The 23,236-nt window shown below is 37.9% G+C and overlaps 1 protein-coding gene across 1 annotated transcript; it reads right to left on the minus strand.

The window, feature by feature from the left end:
• Positions 1–1,224: 1,224 nt before the first annotated feature.
• On the minus strand, positions 1,225–21,574 carry STAP1 (signal transducing adaptor family member 1). Its single transcript, XM_069540709.1, is given in 9 exon segments — positions 1,225–1,259; positions 2,683–2,779; positions 5,028–5,097; positions 7,231–7,332; positions 12,982–13,087; positions 13,090–13,150; positions 15,186–15,238; positions 16,592–16,728; positions 21,516–21,574. Coding segments are annotated over 9 exon segments (720 nt in total).
• Positions 21,575–23,236: the final 1,662 nt, after the last annotated feature.

Below are 23,236 nucleotides of genomic sequence, written 5' to 3' on the forward strand. Positions count from 1 at the left end.
TGTCCTCAAGTCCATTCTCTATGTCTGCGTCCAGAATAACTTTTTTAAAGATAATATGAAGTGCTGGCAAGGATGCAACCAGAGCTCTCAGACATTGATGGTAGAGATGTAAAAAGGTGGGACCACCTGTGAGAAGAGTTTTACAGTTTCTTATAAAAAGTTAGACACATACTTATATGATCCAGTAATCTCATTCCTAGATATTTTACCAAAGTTCAATGAACACTTACTTTCACACAAAAATCTGCATATGAATATTTATATAGCTTAATAATTTCACAAAACTGGAAACAACCCTAATATATTTAAATTGGTGAATGGATAAACAAACTGGTACCTCCCTACAGAAAAAGACTATTTATAAATAAAAAAGAGTGAGCTCTAATACACAACACTTGTGTGAATCTATACATTATAATGAGTGAAAGAAATCAGTCTCAGAAGGTTCCATACTGTGATTCCATTTATATGATATTCTGCAAAAATGTTAAACTATAGGAATGGAAACAGATCAGTGGTTGCCGGGGATTGTGTGTGAGAAGAAGGGTTGACTAAAACCGAAGAACATAGGGCTTTTTTTGAGATGATGCAACTTTCTGTGTCTTAATTGTGGTGATAGTTGTCAAAACTCATAGAACTATACACCAAAAAGAGAATTTTATTTATACAAATTAGGTAATTTTTTAAAAGAAAGGAAGAAAAATAACCCCTGTACATAAGATACATCACACTTGGAATCATTCAGTTCACAGCTTCTTCTATATGAAAAGCTCCAAAAGGGCCATACTTTGTTCTCAACACTAAGAATTCCTAGCCCAAGTACATGCAGCTACCCTTCCCTCCTTAACTACTCCGAGTTCTCATGTGAGAGAACATGGGCTAACCTCCTCCAGGATTAGAGACCACATGAAGAGAGTGGTTCAGCCAGCCCCAGCTGACCACCAGCACCAGATGTGCAAATGAGCCCAACTTGGACCATGCAGCTCCAGTCAAGCCACCAGCTGGTTATAGTCCTGTGAATGACACCAAGTGAGACTAGCAGAAGAACTGCCCAACTGAATCCAATCCAAACTGCTGATGTGCAGAGTCGTGAGCAAATAAAACGGTTGTTGATTTAACCACCATGCTTTAGGGGCGGTTTGTTACACAGCATTAGATAACTGACACAATATCATCCATAGAGGAGGCAAATTATATTGGATCCCTCACCCCTTTTTTAAAAAATTATTTTAGAGATGTTACAGGAAATCCTTTCATCTCTGGGGGAAAAAAAGAAGCACATTAATAGCACATTCCCAGAGATTTCTATTAGGTGGTATTTTCCTGCATAAAGCCCAGGCAATGTATTATGCTGACATATCCATAATAACATGTTCATCCTTTGTGGTTATATTTTAAGATAGAGAAGGTCAAAGATGAGAGGGAGAGAGCTGACGGGGCCAATAATCTGTAGTTGACAAAGTGAGACTAAGGGGGGACATGGTGGCAGTTTTTAAATATTTGATGGTTTTAAAGCCAAAAGTTGTATTAATATGTATAAGTTAAAGGAAGAATGTTTCAGACTCAATAGTAGAAATAATTATCTAAAATGAGAGCTGACCAAAAGTGAACTGTGCTGCGTTAAAAATCAGTGAGGTGACTGTCATTAAGAATTTACAAACTGGTCACATCTTAGAGACGTTTTCTGTATTGAGTGTGCAGGTGACTCCTATACAGAATGGGACACTATACTGGATAATTTTCTAAAGTTCCTTCAGACTCTAAGTTTATTAAAATTATTTGGCATCACAAGAGTCATACCCATGTTTTAAAACTTGGACCTTTAAAGCTTGCCGTCCTTTTAATTAGTGAGACTTTCCAGATATGCCCTGATGCGGTAACCAAACCAAGTTGTTTTGCCTCATAATCTGTAGATATTTTTTCTCTCCTGCTTACAGCTTGTCAAGTGACCATGTGCACCAGGGATTGTTTCAAAGGATGGAAAGAAACTGTCACATCCAGCCTGCCCTGCTTTGCCAAAAACTGCACTACAAACAGGGCTTTGTGGTCATGTGAACTGTGTACTTGCACTGGGTCTCATGCTTGGTTTAATGGTCTGCTACCACTATTTTGAAATTCTTAATAACTTATGAACAAGGGGCCCCATAGCCAATCCTAACTACGATCTTCATCTGTAGTTCCTCACTACCCACCCACTACTTGTTATCTTGCACTCTGCCTTCTGCCTTTACAGTGGAATAAGACTGCACTCTCAATTCATCTGTTGCCTACTGGCCAATCCCCATAGTGTCCCCTTAATCCGCATCCATTTTCATGTCTCAAGCATCTGACATTGTTGACAGACCATACCTTTAAATTCCCTGTTTGGTTTCTGTGACTCTGTATGGCTTTCTTCTCATCAAATTTGTTTGATAAAGTTGAGTAGAATGATGGAATGAAGTTAATAGTCACAATACATGCCTCAGGATTTTTTTCTCTAGAGTGGGCCTATACTCCATCCACCAGGATTTATTGGTACTTCCCTTATTTTCACAGGGTCAGTGACAAAATGATTTCCAAATGGATAAATTTAAAGGCTAAACTATATAATCCTACCTGGTTGGTATTACAAATCATATGTAGGTTTCTTTGTTGTTGTTTTGTTTTCCTTTTCTTAATATAGCAATGAAGTGAAGAACATACCAAGGGTTTCATCAGTTGAATATATAAATGGTCGTAAATTTCCTCGAGTCTCCTTCACGAAATAATCAATGACGCTGAAAAGATTTGGGAGTGTTACCTGTATACAGAGAATAAGAGAAGGTCAGTGTCACCTGTGTAAAGATAGAGTAAGAGAAAGCTCAAATGAAATCTAATGGAGATTACTGTGTATTTCCTATCCTCCAGAAAATCGTGTCAATTCCTCACTTCAATAGCTTACTGAATGGCCAGGGTTTTACCTACCCATGCATTTTCTTTCTCCTTTATAACCGTATCTAATTCCCTATAAAGAAATTACCCCTTTCCTATTGTATACAGTTTGGTGGACAATAATTAGTTACTCTGCTCTTTCCCAGTTACTGTATGAGAATGTGATTCAAGTTAGGCCCAAAAAAGCTCCCTTCCTGAAATTTGAACTTGAGGATCAAGAAAGCAGATTCCTAATCAGATGATGCTTAGTACAAGTAACTGCTTCCTAGTCCCTGAAGGTTTTCTAGCCTTCCAGTCATTCTATGGGCTTCCTATGTTCTTAAATTCTTTTTTTTGCTTGTTAGCCACTTTCTTCTGCTTGAAACTAAAGACCCCTTTAAAACCAGAGAACTTAGCGTTTTAATATCTCATTGTAACAGGCTAATTTACTTGGCTAGGAGTAACTAAAATGTCTTGCTACCCCCTAAGCCAATATTTTTTGGCAAGTAAAACCAGGTTAAACCTGAATATCCCTGGTAAACTTAAAGAGGAAAAAGAATTCACAAAATGACAACCTGGTTGAAGGGTAGGATTGAGGAGTATGAAAGGTGAAAGAATAATCCAGGCTGTTCACTTTGTGTACACTGGGGACTGTTGGGGCTAATGACAGATAAATGAGCCCCAGTTCACCTGTTGCAGAGGCACATTCTTCCTCCCCAACCATTGCTTCCAGTCACTTGGTTATTTGAATTATCCTTCAGCAATCTAATTCTCTGTTTCCTTCATTAGAATTTCTGAAAAAGCCCAGTCAGGCGTGGACATGAGAACTGACAATCTCTGGGAGGCATTTATGGCAAAGATGCAAGTGGGGTATATGAAGCAGCTGCTGTCTTGCTCTTGGTAAAGGTCTGCACTCTAAGGGTTATGGCCAGAACATAAGAAATTCAACACTACACTCCCTTTCTCTGATCAATACAATGGGCCTGGAGAGGCAGAGGAACTAGGAGCTCAATTTTAGAGAAGATACCATAAACATCTTCAAGACCTATCGAATCCATTTAAGTGATAGCACTTTCCTGACTCAGTCTTCCCACCACTGCAGCCTGACATTACAGATGCTTCCTTTCCCCAGCATCCCGGACCACAGGCCACATTACTTCATTGTCATTGGCTGAAACCAGTGTAAATACCAGTTTTTCCACCTGTATAATAGGTGTTACCTCAGGGTAATGATAAAGATTAAATTAGATGGCGTGTGTGAAGTATTTGGCTCTGTGCCTAACATAGTATCGAATGGTTATAACTACAAGTCAGTTGGGGTAGGAGAGGGGTTGAATACAAGGAAGAAATCCTTTCTTCACTACTTGGTACTATCAAGAGGGTAATTTCTGAACTTCTGCATGGTGGGTATTAAAGGACCAGGCATTTAAAGATTTTTTTTCCCATTAGAAATAAGAACATTGGGGGCTTCCCTGGTGGTTAGGAATCCACCTGCCAATGCAGGGGACACAGGTTTGAGCCCTGGTCCGGGAAGATCCCACATGCCACGAAGCAACTAAACCCATGCGCCACAACTACTGAGCCTGCGCTCTAGAGCCTGTGAGCCACAACTACTGAAGCCAGCGCTCCTAGAGCCCGTGCTCCGCAACAAGAGAAGCCACTGCAATGAGAAGCCTGTGCACCGCAACGAAAAGTAGCCCCCGCTCTCTGCAACTAGAGAAAGCCTGCGCACAACAACGAAGACCAAACGCAGCCAAAAATAAATAAATAAATAAAATAAATTTATAAGTAAGCACATTGGAATACTTGTATACTTCTAATTAGAAGATGTAAAATAGATGCTTAACAAAAATATTTTTCTCTCCCTGAGATAATTATATTGATAAAGATCTTCAGAGAAAGAAAGAAGTGGGAAGAATTGATAGCAGATGATCTACTCTGCCTCCCCCACCTGCTCTTGCATCTCATTTCTCACCCTGGATGTCTGCTACCTTCAGGACCCGTTAACATGGCTGTTTTTCGCCAGCACTATGTTCCTAGGCAAGGAGTCTGCTTTCCCAACTTACTTTGAATTCTATAAGGTAGGTTTGGGAGGAAGCAGGAGAAAATTAATCAACAAAAAGGAAATAGTTACTTACAGGTTTTTCCAATTCAATAGTGTAGTTTTTTCCTACACTCATCACTTTGTAGTGCTTGATTCTTGGCAGGCTAAAAAAAAAAGAAAGTTCATCTTCATTTAAGTATACTATTGGGTCAAATCAAAATAAAGTGAGTATAAAATATCACCTGTACAGTAAAACTATGTTCCCATTACTCTAGTTTTCTATGTCTCTTTTTGGGGGTTTATACACTAGGGATATAGGAAACCTGGGTCATTGAGTGGATGCATGAGAAAGAATGAGATGAAAAAAGGAATCAAGAACTGAAAATCTTTCAGGCAGAAACGTTTTTTAAATGCCAGTAATTTATAAAGTAGACAATATTATAAAATCCTATGTAGGTATGTATACGTCAAATCTATATTCTCTATATTAAAAGGGAAGTAGAAAGAATTACTGAAAGCAAATTACTTTCTTCATCACTATTCCTATCAGAATGCCCTCAATAGCTGTTCTTCCTGCTAGCCATATACCACCGTAGATAATCTGCCAACTTCAGGGCTGACTTAGAGATATGGACATGGTAGGTGTTAAGTATTATACAAACATATAGGTGAGAATGTAAGTATAGTAGGTGAATCCTAATGTCTTCCTTTTATGTAGTGACATAGCACTAAATTATTAGCACCCTAGAGATACGGTACTTTTTTACTAGAACTGCTTAAGAATAAGGAGCACATTCAATTCACTTTTGTACTCCAGCATTAGGCACACAGTAAATATTTATAAAACTGAATTTTAAAAAATATTTGGGGGACTTCCCTCGTGGCACAGTGGTTAAAGATCCACCTGCCAATGCAGGGTACACAGCTTCAAGCCCTGGTCCGGGAAGATCCCACATGCTGCGGGCAACTAAGCCCGTGCACCACAACTACTGGGCCTGTGCTCTAGAGCCCGTGAGCCACAACTACTGAAGCCCACACGCCACAACTACTGAAGCCCACACACCACAACTACTGAAGCCCACATGCCTAGAGCCCGCGCTCTGCAACAAGATAAGCCACCACAATGAGAAGCCTACACACTGCAACGAAGAGTAGCCCACACTCGCCAAAACTAGAGAAAGCCCGTGTGCAGCAACAAAGACCCAACACAGCCAAAATAAATAAATAAATAAATTTATTTATTTTAAAAAAATATTAGGAACCCATCTAATAGTGCTGTTTGCTAGAACTAATCTATACTGAGAGCAGAAATCAGTATGTTTGCCTTGATTCATATGGCAGTAGTGTCAGGACCAAGACTTTTTCTAATGTTGAAAAGTTAATAGCATTTATTACGCCTCCATTGCTTGAAAGACAAACTAATTCAACATCTGTCCAGTTTACAGAAGCTGCCTGAGAAAAATTGTTTATCAGGTTAAGTTTGTCTACAAGGCCTCCCACGTTCTTTTTCATCACTCCTCTCTCCATTTCCAGGTCACATTCCTCTGGGACTGAACTACAATTCTCCTTAAGGGACTCTTTCATCATCTACTGTGATATCCAAATCTCTTAATTGGATGTCACATTGGAAAACAGCTAATAATTTTTTCCAATCACTATAGAGCTTTATTCTCAAAACATGGGATAAAACCTAACCAACCCTCTTCCCTCCTAAAGAAAACCAAAAATAATTTCCTAGTGCTGAACCTTCAGGAATCAGTCACCGGCTGGTGAAGGAAAACTTCGGATGGAGGAAATCCTACAAGTACCCTCTTTTGGGGTGGCTGGCTCTGGCCTTGTCTTTGTCTCTACATGAAAAGACCTTTATAATCATACTCTTGAAAACTCTCACCAATTTCCATTAGAATTCTTTTATTCCTATGACATAAGTGATTATTATTCCTTGGAAGACTGATAGAAAGCTTGAAAGGCATGACCTTTATAACCAGAAAGATCTAGGTTCAAATTCTGGTTCTGTTGTATGAACTCTCTGAGCCTCATTTCTTCACCTATAAAATGGAAATGGTGATGCCTGTTTCACAGTGCTGTTGTGAATAAATGTGTGAAAAATCCTTACTATTGTACAATGTCTGTCACATGTAGACAGTAAATTATAACTATTTTTTACTACTTTTTAAATGCATTTTTTTAACTTAGTAGTTTCTGTAATTCTCAGTTTCTTCACTTGTAAAACATGGAAAATACTGTCTGTCTCAGTTTTTATTGTGCCTGAAGGAAATGTTTGTCAAGCACTTAACAGAGCACCCACAAATGTACCCCATAAGTGGGGACAGTGATTGTTAATAATAGCCATCATATCATCATCATCATCATCATCATCATCATCATCCATGGCAAAGCTGTGGGAGGAAAAGCAGCAATAGTTAACAGAGTCTCTTGGAACTTTTGACTAATAGGACTAAGTGCTAAGGCAGAAAATAAGGTAGAAAAAAAATTCCATTGAAGTCACTTAGGTTTTGACTCTCATTTCAGACCTGTGTTTTTCTTTCATATTTTTTTTCCAAAGGAATAAAGACGGGGAAAAAACTAGATTGATAAAATTTGCTATATTGAGGTTTCCTGATTACAACCTCAAAAAAGAAGTAACCTGTCTTTAAAAAGATATATGTGGCCTTAAATATGGTTATAAATACTGTTCTTAGCTCCTGACCCCAGTTTTTGCAGAGGAATGAATTTTGGGTAAATATTTTCTATTGCTTTCTTGGCTAATGGCTTTCCAAAGTGTTTATACTTCTAGCTTGCCACGTACTCATAACAATTTTAAGAAAACAAAACCAAATTATGAAGTTTGTTGTAAGAATAGCTTTATGTCTTATGAATTCACACACCACTGGACTGGGTAAAAGTGGATGATATTTTGCATCAAGAGAGGAGTCACCTGATAATTTGCCATTGAAGGACTTTTGCTTCTTCCTGAGAACTAAAATCTTTTCTCCCACAGTTGATTTGTTAACAGATGGAGATAATTTTACTTTCAAGTACTGCTTTGTAAACCAACTTGTCCTTTTTAGCTAGTGTTTTACCAGGCACACTGGTCTAAACTTGCATGGCTGAACATTTCTCCTACAACCTGTAAGAGAGTGAATTGGTTTTGTGGGTAACACAGGTGCTTCCTAATAGTCTAGATTTCTGCCAAAGTCTTTACAGACTACTGCAATACAGTCTAACCAGCTAAACTTCTACTACTCTCTACAACTGCTATTCTTTAAAATTGTGACCTGTTAAACAGAATATATTAAATCCAGGCATTTCAAAAGACCTATTTTGAGGCATTAGAGAACACATAATGATAATCCTTAACATCATAGATACATCTGGCTCATAAGGAATATTTGTGCAAAAACAGTTAAAGTTTTTCCTAGCCACTTTCAGATATAAACTATTCCCCAAAGCCTAAATAAGCACATACTGACTCCAGTGTTAGAATGCTCTAGTTTGACCACTCTACCTCACTCCTTGCTTTCTAAATATAAACGTTTCTTGAGAGTGGAGGGATGATCAGTTTTATGAAATGTCATAAACTTTTATGACTGTTAGCTGTACAAGCATGAATTTCTATGTGAATTTAAACTGGAAGTATGTTTACTAAAAATAGACATGTAATTTTGATATGAACTCCTTTGCCAGACTCTAATGAGGTTAAATATAACTTAAATACAATATGAATAAACACTGTGACATTAGATCTATATCCTAAGTATAGAAACTCATTGCATTTGGTCACAACCCATATTTACAACAGAAAACACTGTTATTTCTCATAGCTCACTCGTGCGGAAAATGCAAATCAAAAGTTGGACTAATTTAGACCACCTTAAAAGAGATCTTGCTGCTATTGTGCAGGAAATATACAGTCTTTAAAGAGCCATTAGATCTCAGGATTTTGTTTATTTCATGCAGAACAGTAGCACAGGGTTCACATGCAAATGGATCAAACAATCCAACCAAGAAAAGTATGAAAGAAAAAAGTCACTTCCTTGTGTGATCTAATTTAACTTTCAATCAGTTAGATTAAATTTCTTTTTTAAAAAATCTGTGAGAGCTGCATAGCACAGGGAGATCAGCTCCGTGCTTTGTGACCACCTAGAGGGGTGGGATAGGGAGGGTGGGAGACGCAAGAGGGAGGAAATATGGGGATATATGTATATGTATAGCTGATAACACACCATTGTAAAGCAATTATACTCCAATAAAGATCTTTAAAAAAAAATTTTGTGAGATAATTTTTTTTTGCTAATTAAGAATTATTAAAATTTTTTAAAATTTCATTTACAAAACCTTAAGGTGGCTCAGAATAAAACCCAAAAGATATGCAGTACTTTATTAAAAAATATGTAAAACGTTATTGAAGGGCATTAAAGAAGAGTTAAATATTGACACACAAGAGGACAAGATCTCCAGGTAACAATATGGACTAATCCAAAAGCATGTCCTCAGGGTAAACATGAAGTTGTGGGTTGGTGAGTACAATATATCACTTCCATAAAACTTAAAAACATAAAACAATGCTATACAATAACTGTGGGACAAACATATGTAGAAAAAGGAGAAAGTAACCTAAAGTGTGTACCTTCCCAGGACAGTGGTTGGGGGTGGGGAATGCGTATGGCGGGAGGCGGGCAGATATGGAGTGTTTGGTTTGTCTCAGGGAGGATTTGAAACACGGCAGTCTCAGCTTCAGATCTGACGCTAACAATTCCTCTAGGCTCTATGCCAAGTTCGTGGACTGCTGGTGGAGAAGGGCCAGAGGCTCAGGGTACCTGTCTCCCACCCCGACCCCTACCGCCGCCCTCGAGCCAGCTCCTAGCTGAGACCGGCTCCATCCAGTCACTGCCCTGATCAGATGCTCCTCAGGTAAGAGGCGGGCCCAGGAGCCACCTCGCCATGGACCTGGGTTCAGCTGTGTGACTTTGGGCAGGCTGCTGCCCTCCACAGGCTTCATTTTCGAATTTTGTAAAATGGGATGTTATGTGGAATAAATTTGAATTCAGTTTTGTATCCTCTTATTTTTTAAAGTGGAAGTAAACAGTTAAAAGACATTCTGTATTTTATGTGATATTCAATTTCCTAAACCCAAAAAAGGACAGACTCCTTTACCAGGATATACTAAATAGAAAATTTCACTTTTCTCCCAGGAGTTCTTATAAGCTCACTGATATTTAATGCCAGTCATAACTTTTATTTGTTTTGGATTTGTTTCAAGGTAGCCAATTAAATTATAAATCAAGTAAATTATCATGAATAATCCATGATATTCTATCATATTAGTTGAAAAACCCTTAATTCCAAATGTTAGCCTATAATAAACAGAAAAAAAAAATGAAACCACAAGATGATTAAGCTGACATAGATATTCATTGTGGAAAAATACACACACATACACACACACAAACACACACACACAGATTCTCTTACTTCACACAGACTCAGGATCTAATTTACCATCTAACATTCTTGCCACATGGCTAGTGTATAAAGACAAGTCTCTGTATATATGAAGTAATTGGCAAGTGAATGAAGCTTCTTGGGTTGTAGCTCATACTAGCATTGCAGCCACATGCCATAATTTTAATTTTGTCCTATAAGTGACTATTTTCTTTTTACTGCCTTTATTCACTTGCCAGTGTCTTCATATTTAATCTATTTAGAATTATTGATATTTATATATGGATCAGTAGCTAGATTCCTAGACAGATGTGTTATAGCTTAAAAAAAAAATAGAATATTATCCACAGAAAGAATGGCAAATTCAAGAATCAAAGTTCTGTTTAAGCTCTTATATGAAAGATAATCATGTACTGAATATTTTCATTTAGGACAAAAATCACTATATTTCAATTATATTATCAGTTGTAAAAATGTTAACTAAGCCAGAGTCCCTATTGAAATGCAAGTTTTTATAGACTCTGAGGGAAGGAGTAGACTTTAAAAGATACAATCACCATCGCTACACAGAAAAATCAACTTTTGCATGTAAATGTTACTGACTTTATCAAAGGTAAACCATTTCACTAGAAAGAAATTATTAACCTTAACAAGAGGCTCCTAAGTGATTCTTTTTATAGAAAAGTCAGATTATGTCACTTCTTTATTCATCAGAGGCCAACGGCCTCTCATTATCATTCACAGTATAACTCTTTTCCCTACAATGACCTGTAGGGCTTAGAGCTGTCAGCCCTACCCCCACTTCTGGAATCTCATCTCCTAACCCTTTCTCCTTGCTCACTCCACTGTAGTCCCAGTGACCTCTTGTGTTGTTGTTGTTCTTTTTTAAACTCCAAGTGTTTTTTTTCTTATTTTTTAAAAATTATTTATTGATTTATTTATTGGCTGTGTTGGGTCTTCATTGCTGCGTGTGGGCATTCTCTAGTTGCAGAGAGCAGGTGCTACTCTTCGTTGCGGTGTGTGGGCTTCTCAGAGCGCAGTCTCAGTAGTTGTAGCACACGGGCTTAGCTGCTCCGCGGCATGTGGGATCCTCCGGGACCAGGGCTCAAACCCATGTCCCCTGCATTGGCAGGCGGGTTCTTAACCACTGCGCCACCAGGGAAGTCCCTGGCCTCTTGTTTGTGAACAACCCAAGCCTTCTCCTACCTCTAGCCTTATGCACTGGTTGCCTGGAATGCTCTTGTCCTACATATTGGTATGGTTTGTTCCCTCACTTCCTTCAGGTCTCTGCCTAAATGTCAGTTAACAAAGGAGGATTTCCTTGACCACTCTATATTAAATAAACAACAACAGCAACTAGAAAAAATTTCTCTCTATATCACCTCTGAGAGTTCCCATCTCCCTCATCCTGCTTTATTACTTCCATAGACCTTATCATCATATACATGACTTTTTCTTTCTTTCTTTTTTTTGTGGTACACGGGCCTCTCACTGTTGTGGCCTCTTCCATTGCAGAGCACAGGCTCCGGACGCGCAGGCTCTGGACGCACAGGCTCAGCGGCCATGGCTCACGGGCCCAGCCGCTCCGCGGCATGTGGGATGTTCCCGGACCGGGGCATGAACCCGTGTCCCCTGCATCAGCAGGCGGACTCCCAACCACTGCGCCACCTGGGAAACCCCTGCACTTCTTATTTTATAGTAAATATTATAGTCAATGAAAAGTCTATTTTTTCAGCAGAAAAAAATTTGGCAGTATATACAGTACACCAAGATGTTGAAAGAGAATATCTCTGAGTGGTGGGACAAGGAATAATTTTAATTTTCTTTCATTTATCTAATAAATATGCATTACTTTTTTATTGAGAAAAAAAGAAAAAGAAAAAGCAGTCTAGATGCCTTTTAACCTATCAGTCCATCAGTTGTCCCTGGTTTCAGCTGAGTGATGGCTAGCAGGTTTCATTGATTATAGTACAGAAAGAATACACATCAGAACCTGATATCAAAGATGGTACCAGGACAAGTTTCATTGACAAGAAGATGAACATTCCAGGGTTCACAGTCTTAGTCACATTTTTCAACAATATAAGAGTTAAAAAACAAATGTAGCCTGTTGCTGACTTCAGGATGTTCTGTGCCTCTTCATTTCCAACAACACCTTACCACTTTACACATGTCTTCCTCAAAGTACGAGCCCAAGACTAATCACTGATTGATCAATTGAATAAAGCATTCAGGTATTTTAAATCTTTGGTATAATTTCCTGGTAGAAACTCAGTCAATCATAGAGTTGCATGGTGAAAAAACCTCTTTCCTTCCTTCTACATAGCAGTTTTATTTAGGTTTGTTCTTTGGAAAAAATCTATTTAATCTAAAGGTGTGGGTGGAGGGAGATTTCCTGTGTGGTAAGAGGCTTGGTTCAAATCTGCATTTTGCATTTTGTGATATGACATAGAGGAAATGTGACATGTACTCATAGATATACTGTATATCCACAAGACAACTTATTGTCCCTGGTTTAACGAGTCCAGTGACTAACTCTCCTTGATAATTAGAAATTAATTTTAACAATCTAATAAGTAAACTGAAGTTCATGGTGCACTTACGCTGGCATAGGGTTCAATACATCCACATAATCTTCAATTGGTTCCTTCCCTTTTTCAGGAAATGAACTCAGTGTCCGCTCTGTCTCAATTCTCCTTTTCTTTTCCCTAAGGCTTCATGCAGTCTAATTACTTGCCCAGGAAGGAGTGACACATGTAGGGGAACTGACAGCTGAAACCAATTAAAACCATAGGCAAACAAGAAAGACAGCAGAGTAACTGGTTTTAGCAAAGATGAGCCTGTTCTGGTCCTAAGGAGCTTCTGTTACCTGACAGACATGGATGGATTGTATCATGAATAGAGGATCTTGGTATTTTAGAACTGCCTCTAAACCAGCTAGAACCTGCACAGGGCGCCTGACTAGAAAGAAACATTCCTTTTGATCTGGTCCAAAGCTAAGTATACTCACCTGGCACCACAAGCTGATTCAAGTAACATCAAACCTCTCATTTTTTATTCTGAGCTCGCTGGATCTCACTGCCAGGGAAGTCCTGGAGTGCCTGCAAGTTGCCCGGCTGTCCCACAGATAACCTGGAATAAGCTCCACCAACCATATGGCAACATGGGGTCAAGATGGAACTGTTCTTTAAATGACTGAGAATCAGCAATGAGAGGTCTATATTTTCGTGTGTTTGTGTTTGTATTTTGAATTTTCACTCACACATTAGGATTATGATACTGCTCTATTAAATTTTTAAAAAATCTTTTCTAGAAATGTGTTTGGATTAAGTCACCTATATTCTCCTGATCTATATTCATACCCCTAATTTAGACTTCATTATGACCAGCTATGTACTCTTAGAAGTTATAATCTAAATGGTAAAATATTTTTCTTCATGTGACACAACCTAGCCTATATTTTGAGGCAGCTGTGTCTGAATATCATCTTGATCTCCAGAGTGGGGTGCACGCTTTCCAGGGGGTGTATAAGAAAGTCCTTTGGAGTCTGGGAAGAAAACACTAGAACTTCATTTTCTATTTACACATTATCTTATTAATTCCTATTATTGTTTATATTTTATCACATGTGTGTATATATATGAAATTTGAGACTATCCTTCTGCATAACTAATAATCAGTAAGTCTATTTCCCTTATATACCAATCCTGAAAAAAATAATAGAATGAGGAAAAACTAATGAAGCAGCTGTTCCTTATTAGTTACCTATTATGCCCCAAGCATTATGCTATTGCAAATCCTCACAGCAATGCTACAAGATAGGTATTGTTATCCCTACTTTACAAATTTAAAAAACAGGCTCAGAAAGATTAAATAACTAGTCCAGAGTCACATAGCTAGAAAGTTGTGGAACCAGGACTCAAACTCCAGTTTAATTAATTCAAAAGCAATGTCTCTGCACTTTGAACTATAGTCTGTGTTTCTCAAACTTCTACTAAAGTTGCCCTAACAACAGCATGGTATAAATGTATATACAGAGTGATCTGGGAACATAGTAAAAGACAATATTTATAGAGCACAACATTAGAGGCAAATTGTTATCTTTTGATAATTCACATGAATTTTATTTTAATTCTGTACCATATCTATGTACATTATAATTTAAAAAATAATGCTTTTTATCCTTACCTCAAGGAAAAAACTAAGAACAAATCTTTTTGGCCAAAATGTCAAGTATAATTAGTGTTCTAGGAAGATGCACCCCAAGTTTTTTCCGGTGGTTTTAGTGTATTCCTTGACACCTAATCACATACACTTGGTAAGTGTAAGAAGTGCCAGGCCAAACACACGATGATGCCTTTCCACAACAGAGGGAGGGAATGTGTTTCTCCCTCCCCTTAAGTCAATATGCCTTTCACATATCTAACGGGCCCACTCTTCTACCTTCCTATGACTTTCCTACATGGTAGTTGACCCTCAAACTTTTACTTGTTTTTGGCTGAGAGAAAGAACCAGCATCCATCATCTTGGTAAAGTGCAGTCCTTATTTCATGTGAATGCAAGGCCTTTACTTAGAAACTAGCTTTGGATAAAGTCTGTATTTAACTGACCCTAACAAACATTGGAAGTTTTCATGTCCTCTAAGAGTATTAGAAAACATGGTGCTCCTTAGGGAGCTTGTTAGTTATCAAAGTACTTCATGTTTATTAGACAGTTGCTACAGTAGTTTTATTTAAAATAATGGTAGTTATTTAAAATAATGGTAGTTAACAAAAACAAAAAAAACAAAAAATAATGTCCTTCCTACCTCTGTTATTGTGAGAATGAAGCCTCTCCATTCTTCCCCACTTTCTGTGCTGTCTAAAGATATAGACAAAAACAGATAAAGACAAAAAAAAGAAAAGACATGAATGACTATGAACACTAATACTTTTATTAACTTCAAGTAACTTTAGAATTTCATATGATTGTTTTATAAGTCTCAAAATAGTGTAAGCCATCAAAACCCAGCAAGATTGACAAAATGCATATTCTTCTATTGAAGCACATTGCTTTAAAAAGTCAGTTGTATTTTTAAACCACTTACAATCAGTTAAAAGGAAGAAATAATTCATTTTTCTTTGTGCTTAGAATTATTAATGTGTATTTGTTATGAAATATTTCAATAATTTCTTTTGTAGGAAGTACATAGCTTTAATCTGTTTGCTTATTAAACAAGTAAAATTTTACATATTAGCTCGAAAAAATTTAAATGTTAGCACACTTATTTCTTTAGTATGTCAATTCATGGTTACTCGCCCCATTGGTATTTTTTTCTTTTTCTTTTTTTTTTGCGGTATGCGGGCCTCTCACCATTGTGGCCTCTCCCGTTGCGGAGCACAGGCTCCGGACGAGCAGGCATGGCTCACGGGCCCAGCCGCTCCACGGCATGTAGGATCCTCCCAGACCAGGGCACGAACCCGTCCTGCATCAGCAGGCGGACTCTCAACCACTGCGCCACCAGGGAAGCCCCCCACCATTGGTATTTAACACTAACTGGCTTTAAGTTTGAGGCAACCAGGTAGGACCAATGTAGTTACTTCCCATTACCTTAGTAGTTAGTAAGTTACCTTAAAAACTTCCAATTCTTAGCTCTAAATATTACTAATATAGCCAACATTTATTAAGTGCTTACAAGTGGCACTGTTCTAAGCGCTTCACATATATTAGCTGATTTAATCATGACAATTTTGCAAAAAGTACTCTTTTTAAAATTTCATTTTATAGATTTATTCATTTAGCAGATACTCACTGAGTGTCTTTAAGTTCTGGGCACTATTCTATGTACTGGTTTACATCAGAGAATAAAACAAAAATACTTATTCTCATAGGGTTTAGGGTCTAGCAAGGGGCAATAAATAATAAACATAATAGTGAGTAAATGTTATAGTGTCAGATGGAAATAAATGAGAAAATGTAGAGAAGAGTTAAAAGAGATTGGGAATGCCATTAAGGGTTTGGGGAGGGGAAAAGAGTTGCAATTTTAATAAAGTGGCCTAGGTAGGCCTCAGTAAGAGGGTTACATCTGAGTAAAGACTTATGGGTGAAGAAACCAAGGCAATAAAGAGGGTAAGTAAATTGTCTACAATTACACACTAACAAATAAAACAGCTTGTAGTGGGATAACTGAGGACATGGAAAGGAGACGTGACCCATGAGCACCCCCCAGCAAACTGGGGGCTGGCGAATAAGCCAGAACTGCAAACAGTCCTGATTGCTTTGAGCCCCCCCGGCAAACCGGGGGCATGCGAATAAGCCAGAGTTGTGAACAGTTCTGAATGCTTCGAGTGCCCCCCCGGCAAACCGGGGACCTGCAAAAGAAGCATTGAGTGCTTTGGGCACTGATCCATGAGATGTCCTCAGTATAAACAGAGTGGTGGAAACGCAAGGAGATGTCCTTGTGCTAGTTCAGTATAATCAAAATAATGGTGGGAACTTTGTGCTGTTCTTGCGCTCAAGGACGAAGCACGGCAGGTGCTCACGAAAGCCAATTATTGCTTGTATAACTAATAAAAACATAGGTTGCTGCTTTGGCACTTCTGAAATGTTAAGAAAACAAGTCTTAAAGTGTAAACCTAGATAATGCTTTAATAAAAGTTACCACAGCAAGACAGACGGCGCTGTTTTGCCTGAGTGAGCGGCAGCCCTCTACTGCTGTGCTTTGGCACAATTCATCTCGTGTGATGAGCTTACTTTCGGCCCTGTCCTAAGAAACTACAACAGCTAGAGTTCAAATCTAGGCATTTGATTCCAATCCTGTGCTCTAAATCACCACATCAGAATCATCCAGGGAGCTTGCTTAAAATGCAGATTCAGAGGCCCTGGTTTGGGGATGTGGCCTTATATTTCCTACATACAAGTGATTCCTGGTACACTAAAGCTTTATGACCACTGCTTTCAAGGTAAATCCAACTACATCTTATTCAGTTGCAAGTTATTCTCTTTATGTTGTAGTTGTTGGTTGACTTTCCTTGGCTCACTTTCAATGCCAATTCAAGAAAAAAATCTTTTCCTATATAGGTGCTGGGTATACAGTGGTGAGTTTAACAAACAGATCTCTGCCTGTGTGGAATTTAGCGTTTTTTGAGATCATGCTTTCACTGCTGAGGGCACGCATTCAATCCCTGGTCAGGGAACTAGGATCTGGTAAGTCACATGGCATGGCCAAAAAATAAATAAAAATACAAATAAATGAACCAAATTAACGGAAAACCAGTTCAACAGCCACTGTAAGTTGCTTTGGTTTGTCAATTTGCAAGTCAATTAATCCTTAATATACCAATGTTCAAATTATGTCTCCCCCCAGCCCCAAACCTACAAAATGGCAAAAATCCTGCTAAAATATTATTGTCCAGTTAGACCTGTCCACAACTTCCAACATCATTGTACCACTGCACCATTACAATAGAAATCCTCTTATAGAGATCTCAAGTTTTAGGTGGTGAATGATGAATTTATAGGTAAGAAAATGTAGTAGAAAAAGTGTTTGGGCAGAGGGAGAGAAGCCAATTTTGCTAGTAACCAGCTCTAGACCTTGAACAAACCAGTTAACTTCTCTGGGACAACAGCTTCTTCACTTCTTGTCTGAAGAGCTGCAATAGGCTTCTTTCCAAGCAGCCTCTTACTTTCCACTCTTTTTCTCTCTGAATCATTTACAATGTAGTGTAATCAAGTTATTCCCCGGTTTCAAACATTTTAATGAATTCTCAGTGCTTTCAGATTCATTCTTTTATTTTTTCATCAGCACTAAATATTTATTGAGCACTAACAATGTGCTCAAGCATCACAAGGTCATTTGTAATAGGGCCCTTTTAAATCGAGACTCCTTAAAAATACTCTCTCTTCTAGTAAATTTGGTTACTCCCAGTTGTCTTAATACCTCATGGTCTTTCCCATCACCTCATACCTTTCCAATCACTGTACACCTTGCTTCAGTACTCTTCCTTCTTGTTAATACAACTCCCTACTTATCCTTGAAGACCCAGATTGAATATATCCTTCTCTATGAAGATTTCCTGAAGCCTTCCCCATTCCCAAGAGGAATGTTTATCACTCTCACCCTGCATTCCCATAGCATTTTATGCATTTTTAATTACAGTGTTTGCCCCATTGTATTTTAGTTATTGGTATAGCCTCTGCATCAATAGGAAATGGAGTTTTTCAAATACAGGGGTTGTGTTGAAGTCAAGGTTGATAAGAAGTAGATTGCAGTAACCATTTATTAAGTGAATAACTTCCAGCTGAAAAGTTTTATGATTCTAATTTGGAGAGTTCTTAGCCTCCACTGTGACAGGAGTTTCTTTTTTCTGATATATGTGAACATTGGTTGACATATGATTCTTTTGTTGCCATGTATAACAATCATGTTATTATCAAATTCTTGAAAATACACCAAAATCCAACTATTATAGCCATCATCAGCATCTGTGTCACAGGAATTTGCTATACATCAGGATATATGAAAAATATAACTGAAAACTTTGAGTAAAGTATAATGGATTAACTCATATAAAATCAAAATCTCAGTGCTCTTTTGAGCCATCTATGTTATAATACAATTAAAGTGAATGAATGTACATTTTTAATAATATTTAAGGATCTCTAAAATACTTTACTATCCATTTGATTCAATCAGTAAACATGAATAGGAGCCTCCAATCCCTTTCCAGTACTTCTAAATTTCTGACCTTTGTTTTACTTAATGTTTATTGACGATTTGTCATTTGCATCACAATTCATTGCAGTAAATTTTGAAGATATGTGAACTGTATACATTTATGTTTACAATCCATAAGTGAAAACACAGCTTTAATTTTAATGATTATGTGAAAACTTTGTGCCATAGTGAGTCATTATTACTCAGAAAATGTTTCTGCTAGGTCTTTTGGGACCGAAAAAAAAAGAAAGGTAAAGAATCACTGTTAGCCAGCGAAGTGACATTAGTAGCTGTCAGAGTGGTTTAACTCGCTAAACTTATTAACTGTAGGTTGGTGCCTTACCTCCATTCCAACCCCTTCTAGTGTGTCATTCTTTACCACAAAGACTGAAAAGCTAAAAGCTACATTTTCCAGACTTCTTTGCAGTTAGAGAGGGTATGCATTCAATGTTGGCAAGGCGGAGGAGAGACAGAATTCATTCTTTCCCAGCCTTTGGTTTTTCTATAGGCGATTACGGTCTGTAGGCATCTGATTTTTCTGTGGCAATGTTATAAGAAGTCCCAGTGTCTGATCACTAGTTTCATGGGTGTTGATAGTCAAGGCATGGAACAGTGGTTTTCTGATAATGATCGGTGTGAAGTACAGTGTGCTTCTGAAGCCAGAAGCAGTAAGGAGGCTTCTTGCTCAGGAGGCTTCTTATCTGTGGTGGCTTTCTTGACATGGCAGTTTAGTAATTATGGTGGCTTTCTGATTATGCCATGTCAATATGGTTCTGCAGACTTCAGCATTAGGACCAACTTCCCAGTTTTCAGTTTGCTTCATGCAGCTGGCTCTTGGTGGGTCAGTTCTGCAGTGTATCTTTGGGAATCATTCCTGAAAGCCCCAAATACATTATTTCTCCATCCCCCCCAACAATTATGTAAGCAGACAAATGCCTAAATTAGCTATCATGAATTTATGTAACTTACCCCCAGATCAATACAGTTTTCCAATGTCTATAGGAAGAGGTGAAAAGTTATCCTAACATTGGAGGTGCTCCATAATCTAGTTCCATTTTGCAAACATAAGCACCTTTACAATATCTCACAGATTTTCTGTGTCAACAGCACATCATTTCTGCCTCACATCTTTGCTTGCAGTTTGTCTTCCTATTTCTTTCATCTTGTAAATCTCTTTCTGTTAGGTATTGCCAGCAAGCTACAGTTTTGGCATTTTATTGTTTACAAATTTCTATAGGCACTTGAATTTACAAATATCTTATATATCATTTCCTGTGCATACTTAGCTTAAAATAATTTCTTATTTTTTTCTAATTATAAGTGGAAAACTTATATACGTCTCAGACAAAATAGAGAAACAATGAAAATCACATGTTATTTCACCATCCATACCATTAGCACTGTTTGGATGGGTACCAATCACTTTTTTGGCACTTTTTCTCTATTTGTATATATTTATGTAATCATGTAAATACTGTAATGATACTTGATAAACTGCATTTTTCAAATAATGTATCCAGAGCACATTTCCAGGTCAATAAGTATGAAGGTACATTATTTAAATTTTTGCCCAGTACTATCAAAGTAATTTAAGTCTTTGCAAGGTTAAAATTATAATGCAGAACTATATCAAACTTTTGAAAATGTAAGTATGTTTTAAATTACAAAAGCTCCTTTTTATGAGATAAGAATTACATTGACTAGAAGTAAACTAGAGGCTACAGAATGGAGACTTAAAGAATAGAGATTTGTTGTCCCCCGTGTTCCTGTTAAGAGAAACAATGTATATATAATAAAGTATAATTGCAACTAAGAATCAAATGGTTGGTGTCAAGGTAACTTAGGAAACTTAACACTGGTCAGTTTATACAGCACTTTAAAATTACCAACTCAGTGCAGACCTTTAAGACCCTGTGCATAACATTGTTTTTTGTTTTGTTTGTTTGTTTGTTTTTTGTGAACGTTGCCGCCACGTATCTGCATATTGCAAGCATACTTTATTAACTTGGCAATTACAGTCCAGTAGAACCTTTGAATCCGAGAATAATTTTGTCAGAAAGGGCTACTAAAGTGACTGTACTTAACAGATGGAGTAAGAACATGAAGAGTAAGGACATTCTCTTACATCAACAATAGCATTATAATATCTAAGAAAATTTACAACCCTGTCATGCGATAATCGATATTTTAGTTTTCCACTGTTGCTTAAAGCTCTGTATAGCTTCTTTGATCTGAACCAGACTCTGATCAAAACTCACACATTGCATTTGGTTGCTATGTTTTTCTCTCTCTCTGTCTCTCTCATGTTCTTAATTTTTCAAGTCAAGTTAATTGAGGTATAATTTACAGCAAAAGTTACCATTTTTTGAGGAGCACAGTTCTAAGAGTTTTGACAAATACATATAGTCAGGTAACCACCACCATAAGCAAGACATAAGTTACTTCCACCACTGCAGAAAGTTCCCTCCTGGCTTTTTGCAGTCAGGGTCTTCTTCCGCCATGACATCCATCCTCTGGTAACCAGTGATCTCATTTCTGTTCATATAGTTTTATATAGTCATGTACAGGGACTCATACAGCAGATGGCCTTTGATGTCTGGCTTCTTTCACTTAGCATGATTTTTTTTTTTTTTTTTTTTTTTTTTTTGCGGTATGCGGGCCTCTCACTGTTGTGGCCTATCCCGTTGCGGAGCACAGGCTCCGGACGCACAGGCCCAGCGGCCGTGGCTCACGGGCCTAGCCGCTCCGCGGCATGTGGGATCTTCCCGGACCGGGCACGAACCCGTGTCCTCTCAACCACTGCGCCACCAGGGAAGCCCGATTTTTTTTTTTTTAATATTTATTTATTTGGCTGTGCTGGGTCTCAGTTGTGGCATGCCTGCTCTTGGTTTTGGCATGCGGGGTCTAGTTCCCTGACCAGGGATCAAACCCGGGTCCCCTGCATTAGGAGAGCACTCTTTTTTTTTAATTTTAATTAAAAAAAATTTTTTTTATACAGCAGGTTCTTATTAGTTATCAATTTTATACACATCAGTGTATACATGTAAATCCCAATCTCCCAATTCATCACACCCCCACCCCCACCCGCTGCTTTCCCCCCTTGGTGTCCATATGTTTGTCCTCTACATCTGTGTCTCTATTTCTGCCCTGCAAACTGGTTCATCTGTACCCTTTTTCTAGGTTCCACATATGTGCGTTAATATACGATATTTGTTTTTCTCTTTCTGACTCACTTCACTCTGTATGACAGTCTCTAGATCCATCCACGTCTCTACAAATGACCCAATTTCATTCCTTTTTATGGCTGAGTGATATTCCATTGTATATATGTACCACATTTTCTTTATCATTGGGAGCTCACAGTCTTAACCACTGGACCACCAAGGAAGTCCCTCAGTATGTACTGAGATTCATCTGTGTTGCTGTGTGCCTCAGTAGTTTGTTTTTACTGCTGAGGAGTATTCCACAGTATGGATGCATTGCAATTTATTTATTCATTCACCAGTTGATGGGCACGTTGCCAGTTTGGGTCCATTATGAATAAAGAAAATTTTAAGTTGTAATTGCAACTATGTTATAATTTCTAGAACAAATTGATTTTTGGAGTGTCATTTTTAAGGTCTATTCTTTAAGATAATTTTAACAATTACAAATTTGAAATTATCTGCAACATAAAATCATAAGTAACTAAAAGTTTCTACTTCTCTTTCAAGCTAAATTTCTGTATACCTTTTTCTCCATATACACATCTAATACACATAGTTCCATGGATACATAAACACACACACACACACACACACACACACACGCACACCCCTTACATAGATAAGTAGTTGTGATGGAAAACTTCAAGATTTTAGTCAGCTGTCATGGCAATTCATAGGGATTGATCTTAATGTTTTTTTTGGAGGGGAGGGGCCTGTAATGACAAATCTGGGTTTTATAAACATTACTCCATCAACTAGCAACCCTATTTTAGGATGCTAAAATTATGGAGGGGCTAGTAAATACTAAGACAGATGCAGAGGGAACTGAAAAGTTTGGGAACTGTGGAATCTGCATAACTTTTTATTTTCATAAGGGTGCAGCTCCAATTTCTCTCTAGAACAGACCAGTTCATTATCTACATACCCCTGCATTCTATACCAGTATGTCATTTCATT

This window comes from Delphinus delphis, chromosome 5, assembly GCF_949987515.2.
Source record: "Delphinus delphis chromosome 5, mDelDel1.2, whole genome shotgun sequence".
Lineage (NCBI taxonomy): Eukaryota > Metazoa > Chordata > Mammalia > Artiodactyla > Delphinidae > Delphinus > Delphinus delphis.